This window comes from Trichechus manatus, unplaced genomic scaffold (genome assembly GCF_000243295.1).
Source record: "Trichechus manatus latirostris isolate Lorelei unplaced genomic scaffold, TriManLat1.0 scaffold00200, whole genome shotgun sequence".
Taxonomy (NCBI): Eukaryota; Metazoa; Chordata; class Mammalia; order Sirenia; family Trichechidae; genus Trichechus; species Trichechus manatus.
This window is the reverse complement of record NW_004444136.1, coordinates 294,814-314,069: the sequence shown is the minus strand read 5'-3', so window position 1 is coordinate 314,069 and position 19,256 is coordinate 294,814. Positions and strand designations below refer to the sequence as shown.

Here is a 19,256-nt window from a genome sequence, read left to right as displayed (position 1 = left end):
ACACTCTGAGGTCTGCCCCTGTCCTGGGCGCTCCCTGACGGCTGGGGACAGCTCACACTCCGGGGTCTGCCCCGTCCTGGGCGCTCCCTGACGGCAGGGGACAGCTCACACTCCGGGGACTGCCCCATCCTGGGTGCTCCCTGACGGCTGGGGACAGCTCACACTCTGGGGTCTGCCCTGTCCTGGGTGCTCCCTGATGGCTGGGCCACAGGCTCCATGCTGAGCTGCTTGTCCCCTGCCCATCACCACCTCGTCTGTCCTCTCTGAACTGGGCCCTTGTGACTCAGATGACTCCTGGGGTGTCCTCTTTCCAGAACTCAGGTCCTCCAGCCCAGTGTGGAGGGGCCCACAGGTCCCCGGATGGAAGGGGATGGGCGAAAAGTGGGGGGGGGGGTTCTCCCCATCTTTCCACACTTCCTCTGTGTCAGTCATTTGTCTCCTGGTCTTCCTGGCAATGCTGTCCTTCCTCTGCCATCACTGTCCCCAGGAGCCCAGTGTCACTTTTATGAGAGCTTAAAACACAAGCTCCATCTGCCTCTCCTCTGCTCAGAAGCATCACAAGTGATTCTCGTAGAGAAAAACAGCTGCTATTTCTCAGACCTTTGATGCTGTAGTGACGTGGAGGGTGCTCTACCCTGAATGTCCCAGTAGGGCAGCCCTCTGGGAAGGAGGGTGATCACAAGTAGCACAAACTGCCGCGGGACACGGGGGCCCTGCCTGGGATGGCCCCAGGTGGGACAACCCTCTGCCAATCTCCAGGCTGGTCACAGACAGGAGAGTGACAAGCCTGCTCCCCACACCCCGAGAAGTCCCCCAAAGGCATCCTCACCGGAAATAGTGTTGCTGATCTTGACGAAGATCTTCTCAAAGTCAGCGAAGTCGCTCCAGGAGGACTGGAACATGTGCATGAAGCAGTTGATGAACAGATTCTCTATCCTGCAGAGGGGAGAGGCGTCACTCCCTGGCCTGTGCCCGCGCCAAGCCTCCTCTGCAAAGCGCTTTCACCCCCAGATCTCACACCCTGGGGCACCAGGGAGGTTCCGGGCGGGTCTTGTGGAATCAGAACAGGAAGCACCCCTGTACCCTCGCCTGCTGCTCCTCCCCCTGCACCTCACCTACCCAGGGTCTGCCCCTGACAGTCCACATACGGTGCCTCAAAGGCCATCCATGCACGCCTGCATTCAGTCAGTCACCCGTTCCTGCACCTGCTGGCCAGCTCCTGTGTGAGCGTCCCGGTCCAGGGAGCCAGCTCAGTGCCTCCTATGCAGCTGCTCCTCCCCACCTCCTGGAGTGGGGGATGGGCAGTGCAGGTCAGAGTCGCCCTCACTGATTTCTGCCTAAGCTGGGGTGTGTGTCTGGTGCTGAGGAGGACATGAGAATTTTCCACATGCTCCTCACACAGGATGGCAGAACAGAAATCCAAGGCAGGAGATCACGACATTCACAATGCAGGCTGCAGACAGCCAGGAGTGAGACCAAAGGGGCCTGAGCCACCCAAGGGCTTCCTGGAGGAGGCAGGACCTGGGATGGGCCTGGGAAAGGTGGCAGAGAGGGGAGAGGCTCCCCCATAACCTGAGCAGGGTGCACCAGGATGGAAGGCTGGGAAGTCTGGCCTGTGTTCACAGTGCCACCTTTGCTTGGGTTTCTCTATGAGGCATGCGTGGCTGACGGCTGTCCTGTTTCCTCCCACTGTGAGGGCCTGTGCTTGCTCCCTGGCCTCGGCCCCGCACCTCAGGGCTCAGGCCTCCCCACCTTCTGTGCCTCCTGACTCGGGGCTTTTGCACATACAGTGCCCTCTGCCTGGGGTGCTCTGCACCCCTCTTTCTTCTACTGAATACATGGGGTGATTGGATCTGGAGGATCCCCACTCCTACAGGGAAGGCCGCCCTACCCCAGACTAAGCCAGGCCCCTGTGTGTGATGCGACCTCCTGTGGCACTTATCACGGTTTAGGGGTTTAGGGGCAGGTTCACTTGTGTGAGCAGTGCATAGCTGTCTGCACAGCTGTCTGACCCTCATGGGGAGAGGAGAGCCCTTTCCAGGCTCCAAAGTCCCTGGTGTCTGCAGGATGACTTGGCACCAGACAGGGGTCCTGGAAAGAGGTCTTTGCCTGGGCTGCCGGCCTCAGTGATCTTGTGGGGAACTGGGAGCGGGTCAGCCTGCAGGACCACGTTTCCCCACCTGAATCTCTGACCTCAAAACAGAAACTGACACTGAAATGCACGTGGAGTGTGGCAGCTCTAGAGGAAGCCATGGATCCAGGAAGAGTGAAGTTAGGAGGAAAATATTTGCATGTCATCTAGGGGCAGATATTTCTACATGCTTGTAGACAAGCAGATTATTCAGGACTTCAAAGATCTGTTATTGCACAAAAGAGTAACCTGTGACCCAGCCGCGACTTGCCCCAGGTCATCCAGCCCAGCTGCCAGCCCCCAACCTCCTCTGGGCTGGGCACAGCTGAGGGCCGTGTGCCCCGGAAGTGGGGGCTCTCGGTCCCTGTGCTTTCCCTGCCACTCCCCTTCTTCTAGCAGCTTCTCCATTTTCCATGTCACAGGGTGGCTGTCTGGGGGGGATGGGGCAAGGTTTACAGAGGAGAGCTGGCCCTGCTCCAGGCAGAGCAGGTGGCTCAGAGGAAGCCAGCCACCAGAGTTACCCAGAATTGGTGAGGAACAAAGTGGCCTCAGTGACCTCAGCCATGCCTTCCAGATGGTCAGGGGCAGGCCTGGGTTTGGCCATGGCAGAGTGGGACTGCCTTAACAAGAGCAGAGGCCCAGGCCCAGCCTGGGACTGTCTAGGACCGCTGGTGAGCCCCCCCAAAGGACCCCTGGAGTAGAGCTGGGAGTTCAGGTGAGGTGAGATGGGTGCAGGTCAGCACCGAGCTCAAAGGGCCTGAAATCCTAGCTCCAGCCCCTCCCAGCTATGGGGAGGGCAAGGCCCTGAGCTCCCTGGGCCTTGTTTTCCTCAACTGTGAAATGGGGATAGTGACTGTTCCTGCCTCATAGGGTTGACATGATATAAAGATTGGTACATAAAAAGAGTTCCCTGAATATCAGCGACTATGGCGTAATCGCTGATTTCTGTTAGTGTTTGGGTCTGGAGCAGAGGACATGGCGCTCGCTCTGGGGGGACCAGTAGGCACATTTACACCTGGTCGGCGGCAGGCTTGCCCTGCCCCTTCCCTGGGTCCTTCCGTGTAATTCCTGCGCTTCTTTCTTCCTTTCACACCCACTTCACGAAAGAATCTTCACCTGCCAACCCCCGTCTCTCGTCTCTCGGTCACTGCCAGCCCTCTCTGCCCCGCCTGCTGAAGCTGCTCTCACAGAGGGTGCCAATGGCTTTCGAGAAGCAGCATCCAAAGGGCCCTGGTCAGCTCTCCGCTCCCCTGATTTCTCTGAAGCATGTGGCAACTGACCCTCCCTTCTTGACACTCTAAACTGCAGAGTCCCCCACGGTCCTGCCCACCCAGGCAAACTTTCGGCACTCCTTACCCAATGAAGCTCCACCGCTAGGATGGTGATGAGCTGTCCACAGCGCTGGTCCCCACAGACTGTGAAAGCCCAACTTCCAGCCTGTCTACCTCCCTACTCGGCAGCCCCAACCCCCCTCCCATCCTCTGACCATGAGGGGAGTCTCACTGCCAGGCCTTTGTCGTCACGCTGCCCAGAATACTTCCCCTCCCCTCTTCCCATCAGCGTGGGACTCCTATGCATTCTCAGAGACCCAGGTTGAGTGTCTTCTCTCCAGGAAAGCATTTTCTGATGCTATCCCCCAGAGCTACCATCCTCCTTCCTCAAGTGTCCCCAGCACTCCTTACCCAAGGAAGCTCCACCGCCATGATGGTGATGAGCTGTCCACAGCGCCGGTCCCCACAGACTGTAAGCTTCCTGGCCCTGGATCCGAGGGGCCATTTTTGATTCATCTCACTGCCACCCACACGTCCTCAAGCCCAGGAGCTCAATAAGCAATTGTCAATGCAGGGGCAGGTACCCTCCCGAGGCCTCTCCCCCTGGGTAGGGTGGAAGTCCAGAATAGCCAGTAAGCAGGCAAGTGACAAGGGCGTTCACCAGGCTCATCAGGAACGCAGAGGCCATGGAAAATCCCCCCAGTGCAGATACTAGAGGGAAACTCCGTGCCAGACATGCCGGGGCACTGCATGATCAGTTCATTTAAATCTCGTAACAACTCTACTGCGTGGGCATCATTAACTTCATTTTACAGGAAGGAAACTGGGGGTTGGGAAAGTTAAACAACTCTCCCAAGATGGTGCAGCTAGAGTCTGACTCCAAACCCCGGGCGGCCAGGCTCTAAAGAAAACAATCTTTTGCTTTTAAGGGTTAATTTAAACTAGTTGCTGTCAAGTCAACTCTGATTCATGGCAACCCCTTGTGTGTCAAAGTAAAACTGTGCTCCACAGGGTTTTCAATGAATGATTTTTCAGAAGTAGGTCACCAGGCCTTTCTTCCAAGGTACCTCTGGGTGGACTCAAACCTTCAACCTTTTGGTTAGGAGCCGAACACGTTAACTTTTTGCACCACCCAGGGATTCCAAGGGATAATTAGAGATGAGTTAATACATTTTGCTATAACTTCAGTAATTTTTTTTCCAAGAAAGCAGAGTATAACCTGCTACTCAAAGTGTAGTCTGCGGTCTGGCACCTTCAGCATCACCTGGGAGCTGGGTGGAAATGCAGACTCTTGGGCCCCCTGCAGACCTACTAGTAAGAATGTGACAGGACCCTTCAGTGATTCCCATGCACGTTAGTGTTTGAGAGACGCTGTCTGGGCCCACAGCCCCTCCCCTAGGGAAGCCTGGCTGTTGGGTCCTTGTCACCCTAAACAAGGCTTGCCAGTGCACCTGCCCCATCCACAGGCCCAGCACCATCACTGCTCTACAGCTGGCCTTGTTAAAACAGCTATGGTAAATTAAATGCGCACCTTCCTCTTGGAGTTTGTTTCAGGGCAGGGATCGACATTTTCTTTCTTCTTGTCCCAAGGGCAGGCTTAAGACAAGTGTAGGGGATAGGCATGGGAAAATGAAAAGCAAAAAGGAGCTGGTGCCTCAGACACTTCCCAGGACTGGCAGGGTGCCAGGCACAGAGCAGGTCCTCGTAAAAGCCACTGAACTAAGCTAAGAGTGGAGACCGACACAGGGTAGAGAGGAAACAATATGGCAGAAACGGCCAGTGCACCTTTAAGAGTGTTCTCCAAAGTGGCTCTGAGGAACCCAGCTCTGCGTCCTCCAGCCAGCCCAGGGCAGTCCGGTCAGGAGCCCAGAAAACGCGGGGACAACAGTAGGCACACTTCTTACGTCAAGACTTCTCAAACCCTTACCACCCGGGAGCAGTGGTTCGCAAAGTGTGGCCCCTGACCAGCAGCATCAGCATCACCTGGACTTCGTGAGGTCCCAGAGCCATTCCACATCTGCTGAATCTGAAACTCAGGGTGGGGGCAGCAATCTGAGGTTAACAAGTCCTCCAGGGGATTCTGGTGCATGCAAAAGTTTGAGAACCACTGCTGAAGAATTTTCAAGGTTTTCCAAATTAATTTGACCATAGAACAAACCCGTCCTGAGGGAAACACCACTTTTTGCTGTATGTTAACTCTTGCTCTTATTTTATGATCGAGTTTTAACAAAAACATATGATACTATAGCAAATATAGTTAAAATTTTCCAGATTTCTCTTAACTTCTAGGTGATTTTTTTCCCCTACATTTCCCAACAAATTTATTTTCCAATGTAACATTTCTCTGATTCTATAACAAAATTCAGTGAAGACAAATAAGGTTGATATACAGAAATATATTTTGTTGGCATTGGCTATCAGGAGGGCATACTCTGAAAATTTCTAAGAAGTCCAGGCATGTTCTAGTAGCATTAGTGAGTTTAAGGGGAAAATCCTATTTTCTATGACAGGAGTTGGGGTGGCAATAAGAAGGTATGGTCTTTCTTCCCAGCAAAACTCAAGGGTTTGGTCTCCAAAGCCATCTGAATGAGCTCCCTCAACTTCCCTCCTCTCCATCTCTTCATCGTAACCTCTCTTCTTTCCCAGCCCCCACTCCCCAGAACAAATGACTCACCTATCCCTCCCCACCATGGTCCATTCTGGGTCCACCTCTTCCTCCGTCCACTATAGCTTCCAGCCCCCGATGACGCCCAGTCTTCCTTGCATTTCCCACCTCTGTCTCTCTAGGCTCTTGCTCTTCTTCAGGCATCCTCACCTAGTTGGCCCTTCCCTTCCCTTCACTGTCAACTCCATTCCAGGAGATTCTATATATATAATTTTGCCCAACCTCAAATACACCGTGGGTGGCCTGTCTGTGAGGCCAAGAGCAAGGGCTGCTGGGAGGCATGGCTATGAAACCACACTCCTCTCCTCACCACCTTCCAACAAAGCCTCCGTCCTGGCCCTCAGATATCTCTCCCCTGCCTCTCACAGGGCTCCCAACCACTGCCTGGGCCTCAATGCTTGCTGCAGCCTCTTGGCTTAGCTTCAAGCCTGCATGAGCTGGCCACCGATAATCCACCAAAAACCAGCCACTATTGAGTTGATTCCAACTCATGGCAACCCCGTATGTGTGAGAGTAGAATTGTGCTCCAGAGGGTTTTCAATGGCTGTGGTCTTTCAGAAGTAGATTGTCAAGCCTTTCTTCTGAGGCACCTCTGGGTGCACTTGAACCTCCAACCTTCAATCAGTAGCCAAGTGTGTTAACTGCACCACTCACAGACTCCTAAGACGTTCCAAAGGGCTCTCAAACTCAACGTCCCAAACTGGATGCATCTTCCCATCCAAGCCTCTTCTTCCTCAGCTCCCCTTTTTAATGACACCCCACTTTCCCTACAAGCCAGATTCCCAACTTCACAGTTGCCTCGGGTTCTCCGCCTGCCCTCCCCCTGCTATGACCTGAACTTTGTTTGGATCCTGAGCTGTGTCACTCCCACATCCCGCGCTCCTCCCTACTCTCCCGGCCAAGTTGTCTTCCCTCACCTCCTCCCCACCCCTGGGTCCCTCCTCTAAGCCTCAAAGGCTGTCAGGCGAGCTTCCCGGAGCTTCCTGCATGGCAGCTCCACCCCTCCTCCTCACAGAACCTCTCACAGCTCTCCATTTTTCACTGAATATTTGAAATCCAGATGAACAGTGGCTGACTCCAGATCGTGGTAGCATTTCTGATGCTGCTTTTCCAGGAAGACGGCCATGGGATGGGTGAAGTGCCTTGTGGTGCCCTGCCCACAGTCCCCTCACAGAGCTGCCACTTCCTTGATCTCATGTGATGGGAAGTGCTACCTGGTGGCCTGTCTGTGAGGTGCAGAGAAGCCCGGTCGCCATGTGAGGCTGGCCCTTCACCTCTCCGAGAAGTCAGTACCATTTCTACACTGCCTTGTTCTACCGGGCAGGAAGCTTTCTTTCTCAATTTTTTGAAGCAAAGACATTCCCTTATCAGCCCTGCCAAGTCTGAAGCTCAGGGCCATGCCATAAATGGTGTGTGGTCAGTAATCACAAGCTACTTCTCCTTTGAAGCCACCAGGAAATATCACAACTCCCTTGGTCCTTTGAGCAAGCCACACCACAGAATACCTGGGCACATAGTGCCCTCTCGGCCGGGGTAGCCCTTTCTCCTTCTCTGGGCCCCACTTCTGTCTGCCTGGCTAATAACAAGTCAGGCCTGTTGCCCCCACTGCAACAAAGCCTTCCTGGACCCCATCAATGACATAACGCCCCTCACCATGTGCCTCTACAAGCTGTGGAGGGCAGAGAGTGATCAGAGGGAGCAGGTGCTTGGCAGCATGTGATGGTGGAGAGCTGCAGATCCTGGCTGGCCTGACTCTGTTCCCATTCCCAAGAAAGGATGAAGACAAACGCTGTCCTTGTTGAGAACCTTCTCTGTGTGGGGTTCACATAAGTGGTCCCTGGGGAGGAGCTAGGGTCTCATCTTTCAGCAAAGGCACAGCTCTCCCTCCAAGTTCATCCTTCCATCCATCCATTCATTCATCCATTCCTCCATGCATCATCCCTCTCTCCATTCCTCCTTCCCTCCATCCATCCATCCCTCCAACCTCCCTTCCTCCATCCTTCCTTCCTTCCATCTATCCACCCACCCCTCCCTTATCCATTCATCCATCCATCCATCCCTCCAACCTCCCTTCCTCCATCCTTCCTTCCATCTATCCACCCACCCCTCCCTTATCCATCCATCCATCCATCCATCCACCCTTCCACCCACCACCATTACTGAGCCCAGGTGCTACTTCTCCCCACAGTAGCATCATGCTCCCCTGATCTCACAGCCTCTCCATCCCTATCATTCTCTCTCCAAACTGCCCCTCTTACAAGGGCCTTCTGTCCTGCTTGTCCCACCCTGGTCGGGACTCTGTCCTGATAAAGCTATACACCTTTGACTCAAAAATGCCAACCCCTGGGTAGAAAGTGAAACATTTTCATTATGATGTTTCCAGGTAGCTAGATGTTTGGGCACTGCTTCGTTATGAATCCAGATATTTGATTTTAATTTTTCTCTCCAGTTTGGAGCTGAACAGACCTGGATTCAAATCCTGGTTTTGTCAATTCCTACCTATATGACCTCAGGCAAATTACTTGACCTTGACCCATCTGAGCTAGAGTTTCCCCCAGCTCGAAACTGTCAATAATATTATCGACCTCCCAGGGTTGCTGTGAGGGTCAAAATAGATGACTCTTCCCAGAACACACCCATGCAGTGCCCTCACTAAGGAGGGGCTTGATAAACGGCAGTCCCTTTCTCTTTCCAGAGATAAGTACATATGGTCTTTCTGACTCAAGGGATTCCCTGCAGAGGCTGATTGCAAGGCTGTAGGGTGTATGTGCGTGGGGGTAGTGTTCTTCCAACATGTCCAAAGGAGCCAGGGCCCAGGCTCAGGCCTGGGAGTGTGTGACCACCGGAAACCTGCCAGACCATGGCCTCCCGCGGCTTTCCTTTGAGAACCCTGACCAAATGAGGTGCCCTTCTCCGAGGCAGCCTCTCAGTTACACAAATGTCACCACAGAAGGCTGACCAGGCTAGTGTTTCTCCACCCTATCTGACTCTTGGAGATCTGGTCAGCGTTTTCCAGACATGCATGATTCTAAGAATCCCCTGAGGTACCAAAGTGCAGGTTCACTAGCCCTGGGGTGGGGCCGGGGAGTCTGTATTCTTAACAAGCACCCAGATGAGCTTCACAATTCAGCAAGCTTTAAAAAACCCTGCAACAGTTCAAACTCAACCCCAGGCGCACCGCATCTCTGCCATTTGTTAGCAAGGGCTCCTCACCTGTAAAACGTGGACAGTAGCTGTGCCTACCTGGGCAGGTGAGGGTGCGTGCCCAGGACTCAGCAGAGGTGTCTGGGCCATTATGACTCCAGAGCCCTGCCATGCTGAGGCTTAGCCTGGACACTGTCCACATTCGGATTGGCCAGGAGGGGTCAGGTGGGTGGGGATGGGGCATTCCAAGTACAGACCTGAGCTTCAGGGCTGAAAACACAGCTACTGCTGGCTGTCTGGTGTCCCCCAGGTGGTAACTTTGCTGAGATACAGGTTATCTTGTGACTATGTATTGAGAAGCCACTCTGTGGCCACGATATAAAGTGTTTGGGGACAGTTGCTTGGCAGAGCTGTTCCCCACCCAAGGCACTCACTAGAAAAGGAGTGAGGGACCTGCCTCCCACGCTAGTCCCTGCCGAGGCTGCCCAGAGTCCTTGCGTTCTTGTGAACTTACGCTTTGGAGTAGTTCAGCACAAAGTCCACTCCTTTCTCACTGTCAAACTGGATGTCGTGAGGTAAATCCTTGTGGCATTTGGCATCAATACTTAAGGGGAAGCCAGGGCTCCACTCTATCCACCTGAGCATGAAAGAGGAGGAGAACATCGGGTTAAGCATCTGGCCTTGGCATTGCTACCCTCAGGTGAGGCGGCCTGTGTCGTCGTGACAACGTGACATGAAGCAGCTGACGTGTCTACCATCAGTTCAACATGTCACAGGCTGGCCATGCTTCCAGTGTAGGGGCACCAGGGGTGTGAACTTTGCTGTACCCTGAGCTTCACAGCGGGAGGCCTGAGGCTGGGATTTACCGCAAAAGGCTAAGGAATGGTAGGTGTGCACCAGTGAGTCAAGGAGTGAAGAAGTAAGGCTCACGTGACTCCATCTGTTTGAGGCAATGTCTCCCACTGCCCTGTCTTGCTGGCCACGGGAAGGAGAAGTGGTCACAGCAGCCCCATCACACATGCCCCCGGGCATCCCACATACCACCGGTTCAGCCAGTGCTCATGTTTTGCATGTGGTGGTCAGGGGAAATGGGACAGTTGTCATGCCTTAGCATTGGGGCCCACAAGGCAGCCAAGAGGCTGAGCAAGGACCCCCAAGGCACAGACCATTGGAGGTCTGCCCTCTTGCTAACTTGCTGGCTGGTCTCAGGCATAGAGGTTCTTACAACAAAAAAAAACAGTGACTGTCGAGTCAACTCCATTTCATGGTGACCCCACGTGTGTCAGAGTAGAACTGTGCTCCCTAGGGTTTTCAATGCCCGATTTTTTGGAAGTAAATTGCCAGGTCTTTATTCTGAGGCAAACCACCAATCTTTTGATTAGCTGCCAAGCGTGTTAACTGTTTGCACCACCCAGGGACGCCAACAGACGTCCAAAATTGAGCCACTCATTCGACAGTCCCATTAGTGTTAACCATCAATTTAACAAAAGGGAAGAACACCCTTGGCATTTCTCAAACTAAGAGAACTGAAAAAATTCAAGCCTCGAGTTGCAATTTTGAAGGATTCTGGGCCTTGGTGGTCCATTGGTTAAGTGTTTAGCTGCTAACCAAAAGGTCAGCAGTTCAAATCCACCAGCTGCTCCTTAGAAACCCTATGGGGGAAGTTCTACTCTTTCCTATAGGGTTGCTATGAGTCAGAATCGACTCAATGGCAATGGGAATGGTTTTTTCTTTGGTTATGGGCAAAATATTGAACAACACAGGAAGCATCAAAAGAAGATGGAAGGAATACCAACGTCACTGTACCAAAATGTATTGGTTGATGTTCAGCCATTTCAGGAGGCAGCATATGATCAAGAACCGATGTTACTGAAGGAAGAGGTCCAAGCTGCACTGAAGGCACTGGCTAAAAACAAGGCTCCAGGAATGGACAGACTATCAATTGAGATATTTCAACAAACAAATGCATTGCTGGAGGTGCTCATTAATCTATGCCAAGAAATTTAGAAGACAGCTACCTGGCCAACTGACTGGAAGAGATCCATATTTGTGCCCATTCCAAAGAAAGGTGATTCACACAGTGCAGAAATTATCAAACAGTATCATTAATATCACACACAAGTAAAATTCTGTTGAAGATAATTAAAAAAATGGTTGCAGCAGTACATTGACAGGGAACTGCCAGCAATTCAAGCTGGATTCAGAAGAGGATGTAGAATGAGGGATATCATTGCTGATGTCAGATGAATCTTGGCTGAAAGCAGAGAATGCAGAAAGATGTTTACCTGTGTTTTATTGACTATGCAAAGGCATTTGACTGCACAGATCATGACAAATTATGGATAACATCGTCAAGAATAAGAATTCCAGAACACTTTAAGAGGCAGTCGTTTGAACAGAACAAGGGGATAATGCATGGTTTAAAACCAGGAAAGGTGTATGTCACGATTGTATCCTTCCACCACACTTATTCAGTCTGTATGCTGAGCAAATAATCCTTGAAGCTGGACTATATGAAGAAGAACACGGCATCAGGGTTGGAGAAAGACTCATTAACATCTTGCAATATGCAGACGACACAATCTTGCTTGCTGAAAGTGAAGAGGACTTGAAGAATTTACTGATGAAGATTAAAGACTACGGCCTTCAGTATGGATTACACCTCAGCATAAAGAAAACAAAAATCTTCACAACTGGACCAATAAGCAACATCATGATAAATGGAGAAAAGATTGAAGTTGTCAAGGATCTCATTTTACTTGGATCCACAATCAACATCCATGAAAGCAGCAGTCAAGAAATCAAAGGACATATTTCATTGGGCAAATCGGCTGCAAAAGATCTCTGAAGTGTTGAAAAGCAAAGATGTTACTTTGAGGACTAAGGTGAACCTGATCCAAGCCATGATATTTTCAATAGCCTTATATGACCAAAAGAAGAATTGATGTATTTGAATTATGGTGTTGGTGAAGAATATTACTGAATATACCATGGACTGCCAAAAAAACGAACAAGTCTATCTTGGAAGAAGGACAGCCAGAGTGCTCCTTAGAAGATGGTGAGACTTTGTCTCACGTATTTTGGACATGTTATCAGGAGGGACCAGTCCCTGGAGAAGAACATTATGCTTGGTAAAGTTAAGGGTCAGCAAAAAAGATCCTCGATGAGATGGATTAACACAGTGGCTGTAACAAGGGCCTCAAATATAGCAAGGATTGTGAGCATAGTGCAGGACCGGGCAGTGTTTCATTCTGTTGTACATAGGGTCGCTGAGTTGGAACCGACTCAATGGCACCTAACAACAACATCAATTTAAATAGTGCTAACAATTTTCTCCATGCCACTGGGAAGTTCAAAGACTCTAATTCATTTTAAGAGCCAGTGGGGCTGAACTTTTTCAGTGTGCAAACATTGAGCCCAGTGAGGAGAAAGGTGTTAGCCTTTCACACCATTCACACGTTTTTATGTGCAGTGTTCACTTGGAAAGATGTGGGCCACATTTCCTCACCACAGAGAAGGATCTCCCCTTCTCACCTTCTTGAGGGTGGCAGTGCTCATGGCCCCATCTTGCAGGGCTAGGAGAAGATGGCCTTCCCAGTTCTGGGATCCGGAGAACTGGATAATCCCTGCCTTCTTCTGCAGAGATGGGCAGTGTGCTGAAACCAGCCACTTCCATCCCTTCCACTGCTGGCTGGTCACAGACAACCTGACCTGAATCAGGGCCCAAGGCCTTCATACCACAGACATGAAGAGACAGAGGAAAAATCACAATCCACGGAGGAGGATCTAGTTAGCAACCAGGTGGAAATAAAGAAGCAGCAGAAAAGATACTTATTTTTAAAATAATGAGAATTCCTTTTTAAAATTTTATTTATTTTGTTGTTGTGGAGAACATACACAGTGGAACATATACGAATTCAACAGTTTCTACATGTACAATTTAGTGACATTGATTACATTCTTCAAGTTGTGGCAACCATTTCACCCTCCTTTTCTGAGTTGTTCCTCCCCCATTAACATAAACTTACTGCCCTCCTGAGGTTAAAAATACTGAAAATTCTTAAGGAGATACAAGTCAAATAGGAAAAGACTTTCTGTAATAACAAAACATAATTTCTGAGTTGATAAATTCAATAAAGAAACGGAAGAAGAGACTGGTCCCTGATGAGAACTGACTGGTCACCTGGAAGACAAAATGTCTTCACTCCACAAATAATTACTGAGCAATTACTGTGTGTTGGGCACTACTTTATACAAAGCGGAAAAAATGTAACACAGCACAGAGCAAAACCACAAAGAACGGAAAAGCCTGAATGAAAATACGAGACAGGGGAGTCAGATATAGAAGATTTAATATGCAGAGAGTAGACGTTCCAAAAAGAAGAAAAGGTATATACGGACAGGCAAAAAAAAAAAAAACCAAAGAAATTAAAAAAAAAAGTTCTTAAGCTAAAAGACCTGGATTTTCTGATTGAAAGCAATTTCTAAATTCTAGGTAGAAGAATAAAAGAAGGCACACCTAGATTATGTACTGATGAAATTTTAAAACGGCAGAGAGAGAAGAGAACATGTGAGAGAAAAGGAGAAGGGGTGAGGGGGCTAGGAAGGGAGAGAAATGTACCCCATAAGCTTCTGGAAAAAGAAAAAGAATCAACTCCCATTAGATTTATCATTTGCCACACTGAAAACAGGAAGATAGTGTAGTGTTCACAGGATATCCTTTGAAAGATCATTATCTAAGATTCTTATAAGAAGCCAAGTAATCGGTGAGGATAGGAGAAAAAAAATTTTTTTTGACAAGCCAGGACTCAAATACTGCATCAATCCCCCACATACCTCTTCTGAGGAAATTAATTGAAGAGGTTCAGCCAAATAAATTTTAAATTAGAAAGAACTAAGACTTTCCTAAGTATAATAATGGGTATCAGAAAACAAAAGTGAATATTAAACAAAACAGAAATATCAAAGGAATCATCTTAAGAACCAAGGCTAAGAGATTAGAGTATTAATCAAGGCTGATTAGCACTACTATTCCTTGTTTTTTGTGTTCCAGTCATGCAATAAAAAAGACCAGTGTTGTAAATAACAGAAAATAAGAGGCAAAAGTACCATTATTTAGATAAGATGGTTGAATAACTAGGTCATAAAAAGACTCAATTAAAAAACTATCAGGGCCAATAAATGCATTTAGTAAGGCATCAATTCAAGGTAAATATTAAAAAACAAGTATTTATCCCAGCAACATTTAGAAACAGAAAAATATCCCACTCAGAGTGGCAAAGGCTATAATATCTTTTGCTATGAAGTAATTAATGCACAGCCACCACCCCTCCATCAGTGGAGGTATATGTGTTGCTATGATGCTGAACATCTTTCAGTGGAGCTTCCAGACTTAGACAGACTAGGAAGAAAGGCCTGGTGATCTACTTCTGAAAATCAGGCAGCAATGAAAACACTATGCATCATAACAATTTAATTCACAACCGTTCATGGGGATAGCACATTTTATTCCATTGTGCATGGGGTCACCGTGAGTCAGGGGCCAACTGATTGCAGCTAACAACAACAACAAAAAGTAAGTCGGAAGGCAGAAGACCTGCATGAGGAAAGCTAACGAGCCTCTTGAAGGACATTACCCCAGGTCTATGTGGAAAGAAGTGCGGGCCGTGTTCTTGGATGGAGAGATGTAATATCCGAAAGAGGCCAAGACATAACACATTTATCTGTAATTCAAAGCTATTCTCATCATGAAACTTAAAAAAGAACAGTGAGATAGTAAGCAGATATTCGTAAACTTAGAAAGTTGTGATAATCAAGAGTAGGGTGCTGGGCCCTGGGACAGAAAACAGACCACACAGAAACAGACGCCGGAAATGTGAGACTGTAATGGAAAACCAGCAACACTCACTGTGCGCTTTCTCTGTGCCGAACGTGATTCTAAGTGCTTTTGTGGTTTAACCCATTTAATCCTCTCAAAAACCCTGTGAGAGAGGGACTATTCCCCCCATTCTACAGACAAGGAAACTGAGGCACAGAGAGATTAAACCACTTTCAAAGAACACAGAGTAAGTGGCAGTGAATGGAGTTGGACTCAGGCGCTGGGGTGCAGAGTCCCTGCCCACGACCACCATTGTATGATGCTCTGGGTGATGTGGGGTCATCACAGGTCAGTGTGGAAGGATGCATTACATAACAAATGATGCTGGGAAAATCTGGCCCTTCCTTCACATCATGTATAAAGATACATGGCGGATGAAGCAAAGCTCTGAACTTCAGAGCAAAACTGTAAAAGCATTATGCAAAAATATAGGAGTTTTTTCGTATAAAAGTAGGGTGAGGAGGGCCTTCTTAAGCGAACCCAAAGTCAAACAGAAAAGCAATACACATAGTTAAATAAATAGAGAACTAAAACCTTCTTTGTGAAAAAAGCAATGGAAAACAAATGATGTATGCAATACATATAACAAAGGGATACCATTCAATGTAGAAAGAGCTCCTTGAAATTAATAATAACCCCCCACACAAAACCAAACAAAATCAAAACACACAAACACTCACACAAGAAAACAAAATCTCTGCATAAAATCAAAGTATATACACAGGCCATTCAAAGAAGACACAATACAAGCAGAAAACCACCAAAGGAAAAGATACTTAACTCACCCGTAGTCGGGGGCATTCAGGTTAAAACCACAATGCAGCCTCCCTTAGGAGTTATTAGATTGTCAGCCAGACTGCAGATCAGTGACATCAGGTGGAAGTGAAGGTAAAAGTGTACTTTCATAGACAGTTGGCAGGACCGAAAATTACTGTAGCATTTTGTGAGAGAATGTTTGCCAGTGTCTGTTAAAATGAAAAATGCTGACTTGACTCAGCCATCTGAGTTCTGGGACTTGATCTGGCAGTGATTAAAGCACCAGCACATAAGATGTTCACACAAGTTGCTTCTTGCAGTGCTGTAAGACCACGAGCGCACACACACGCACACACACGCACACATGCACACACACACACATGGACACACATACGCACACGCTCATAGGCACATACACACACACACACACACACACAGTACATCCAAATAAGACAAGAAATACGTAGCAATTTAAGAGAGAGGAAAACAAGGAGACACTATCTCAGTCGCATCAGATTGACAAGAATGAGCGTGTCCCAGGATGAGAAGTACACTGGTGACATAGGGAAACAGCAACCGTCAAGAGGCCGCTCGGGGTGGAAACTGGCAGAAGCCTTTTGGCAAACAATCGGCACTATCTAGTTAACTTAAAAGCGCATATGGCCTGGGTCTCTGCAAGTCTTCCTTGGGGCTATTCCCAGAGTAACCCTTCAATGAGAGCACCAAGAGATGTGTGAGGAGCCCACTGCAGATCTATTTGTAACAGCTAAAAATTAAAGGGTCTGTCAACAGGGTGTAGGTAAGTAAGTGGCAGTTTGTTCATGTATCGGTGCACTAGACAGAAGATAGATGGATGCACTATGTCTGTCTGTATCTACTGGACACTCTTCAAAACACAACCATGAATGAAACAGCAAGTCATATACTGATTAGGTTAGACACCACACAAACTACACTACGTTGCAGTGCGTGCACACACACACGCACAGTAACAGTGAGAGCACAGGGCAGAGGGGTTATCACCTGTGTGGGTTTCTCCATCGTCCTGCATGTCTAACTGTGTAAGGATGGTCAGCCAGACTCACAGGCTTTCTGCCATCCTGGGGACTAATTTTAGCTGTGGCTTTACTTCTGAATTCTAATCCAAACGCCTGAAAGCTCATGTGAAAGAGGAAGCTCCAATATTGTGCAGACAGTGCAAAGTGCAATGTTTCCTGAACCAGAGCTGAAGAGGAAGCAGAGGAGGGCTCTGAAAAGGACAGATGAGTGGAAGAAGGAAGATAAAATGACGATTAGATGATTAGATCTAAGAGAGGGGCAAAATACCTCACCAGAAAATCTCTCTATCTCCCTTGGCCCTGCCCTGGCTTAAACAATGCAAACTAAGAGACAAAATTATCATTATTTAGCTAACATGACTGAATAACTGTTGTGGTTGTAATGCGCCATCCAGTTGGTTCCAACTCACAGCAATCCTATAGGACAGAGTAGAACTGCCCCATAGGGTTTCCAAGGAGCAGCTGGTGGATTCGAACTGCCGACCTTTTGGTTAGCAGCCAAGCTCTTAACCACTGCACCACCAGAGCGCCAACTGAGTAACTAGGTAACTAAAAATACTCAATTAAGAAACACGCATGGACGACTTCTGGTAACATGGTGCTTTGGGCAGAAGCACCAAGCCGTCCCTCCACAGCAAAGATCTGAAAAACTAAGCCAAACAGAGAAAACAGCAATCCTGAAACCCTAAAACATCAAATGAACAAATAAAGAACTCAACCAAGCACCAAATGGAGTGAGAAAACTGACAGAGAACAGAGAGCGAGGAGAGATTCATGCAGAGATCCCCTATCAGCTAACGCAGCACGGATCCGCCATCTTGGACTCCTATCAGAGACCAGCAAATAGGGGGTACAAGAAAGCAGCTTCATGGAGCTTCCAGCAAGAGACAGAACAACCAGTAACTGGTCATATATGCTTTCCCACCCCCCACCCTTCTTCACCCCTACTCTGCCGCCTCTGCTTCCCGCAGCCATAGTCTCTTGGCCGGGAAGCACCAGCTGCTTGGATTCCACTCGCCGGCACTGGCCGACTTCCTGAGTGCCATTTGTTGGCTGCTGATGTTTCTTTTTTCCACTTCTTTTGATTTATTCCTTACCTTTCACCACCTCCCCCTCCCTTCCCTCAAATACCTGGCTCGGTGTGCCATCTTGGCTTCTTCTTGGGGGGTTGCAGAGCTCCGTTCGAGTGTGGAACTGCTTCCCGGTCTGTGCTGCCGTGCTGGTGGGATTCTGGGGCTTTTTTGTTTGTTTGTTTGTTTTCTTTTCCTTTTGTCGAGTTGGGAGCCCCTTATGGCCAGGCAGTGCTATGCAGCTTAGGACCTACACCCTCAGCTTGCGCAGACCGCAGAGGGATCCCTGAGCACATTTCTTTTTTCCCGTGGGGTTTTTATTTTCCTGTTTTTTGGGGGGCTTTTCTTATTCTTTTTTTTTTTATTAAATTTGTTTTGTTTTCTTTTTCCTCTTTTTCCCTTTTTGTCTTTCTTCATTACTCAGTTTCTCATCTCTCTATACCTTTCTTCTCTTCCTGTCCCCTGAACACCTGGTGCTGAATTCCTCCATGCCTTCTAGCCAGGCTGTACTGCAACACCTGGGGACAACTTCCCTAGACCTCGTACCACACCATTGGGATCCCTGGGACCTTTGCTGTTTTTTTTTTTCTAATTTTTATTCATTCTTTTCTTTTTTTTCTTCTTATCCCCCTTTTTGTTTTTCTCCATTTCATAGTCTCTCATCTCTCCATTCCAACGGCAAGCTCCCCTAGCACTCTTTTTTGTTTGTTTGTATGTTTTTGGCTCCTGTTCCTCTCTCCTCTCTCCCATACCCATCTTAACTCCACACATCACAATCTCTCCCCTCCATCCTGCCTACCTGCACCATGTGCTTAACATCACACTACCAAGCAGCACAGGCACGGCCTACCAGAACCTGCCCTGCACGGATTACTGACCCATCCTGGTGGTTGTAGTAAGTGCCACAAACAACCCATCCCAGCAACTCCTCTTCAGCTAGACCTGCCCTGCTGTACCATATCTGAGTGACTGACCCTGCCAATTGGAGAAGGAGGCAAAAAGTATCATGCCCACAGGTGAGCAAACAACAAAGAACACACAGCCTGCCTGCTCAGACACAGCCAAATTAAAAAAAACAAAAAACAAAACCACAGGACGAAACAAACAAATCTACAATCAATAAATGAGAAAAATAACTACTAAATGCCCCGAAGACAGCAGACCATATCAAAACATTTACAAAAACAGGACAGGATGGTTCCAATAGGCATCCAAAATAAAACACTAGATGACTTTCCAGTAGAAGAAAAGGCACTAGAACTACCTGATAGGGAATTCAAATC

The 19,256-nt window shown here is 48.5% G+C and overlaps 1 protein-coding gene across 1 annotated transcript in view; it reads right to left on the bottom strand.

Moving 5' to 3' along the window:
- Positions 1-19,256, bottom strand: part of ALOX5 (arachidonate 5-lipoxygenase) — a 64,883-nt gene that overhangs the window by 17,852 nt on the left and 27,775 nt on the right. Inside the window, exons 4-5 of the mRNA XM_004387960.2 lie at positions 9,726-9,848; positions 830-936 (exon numbers count right to left, since the gene is read on the bottom strand). Coding sequence (XP_004388017.1) covers positions 830-936; positions 9,726-9,848 — 230 coding nt within the window. The remainder of the gene's footprint in view (positions 1-829; positions 937-9,725; positions 9,849-19,256) is intronic.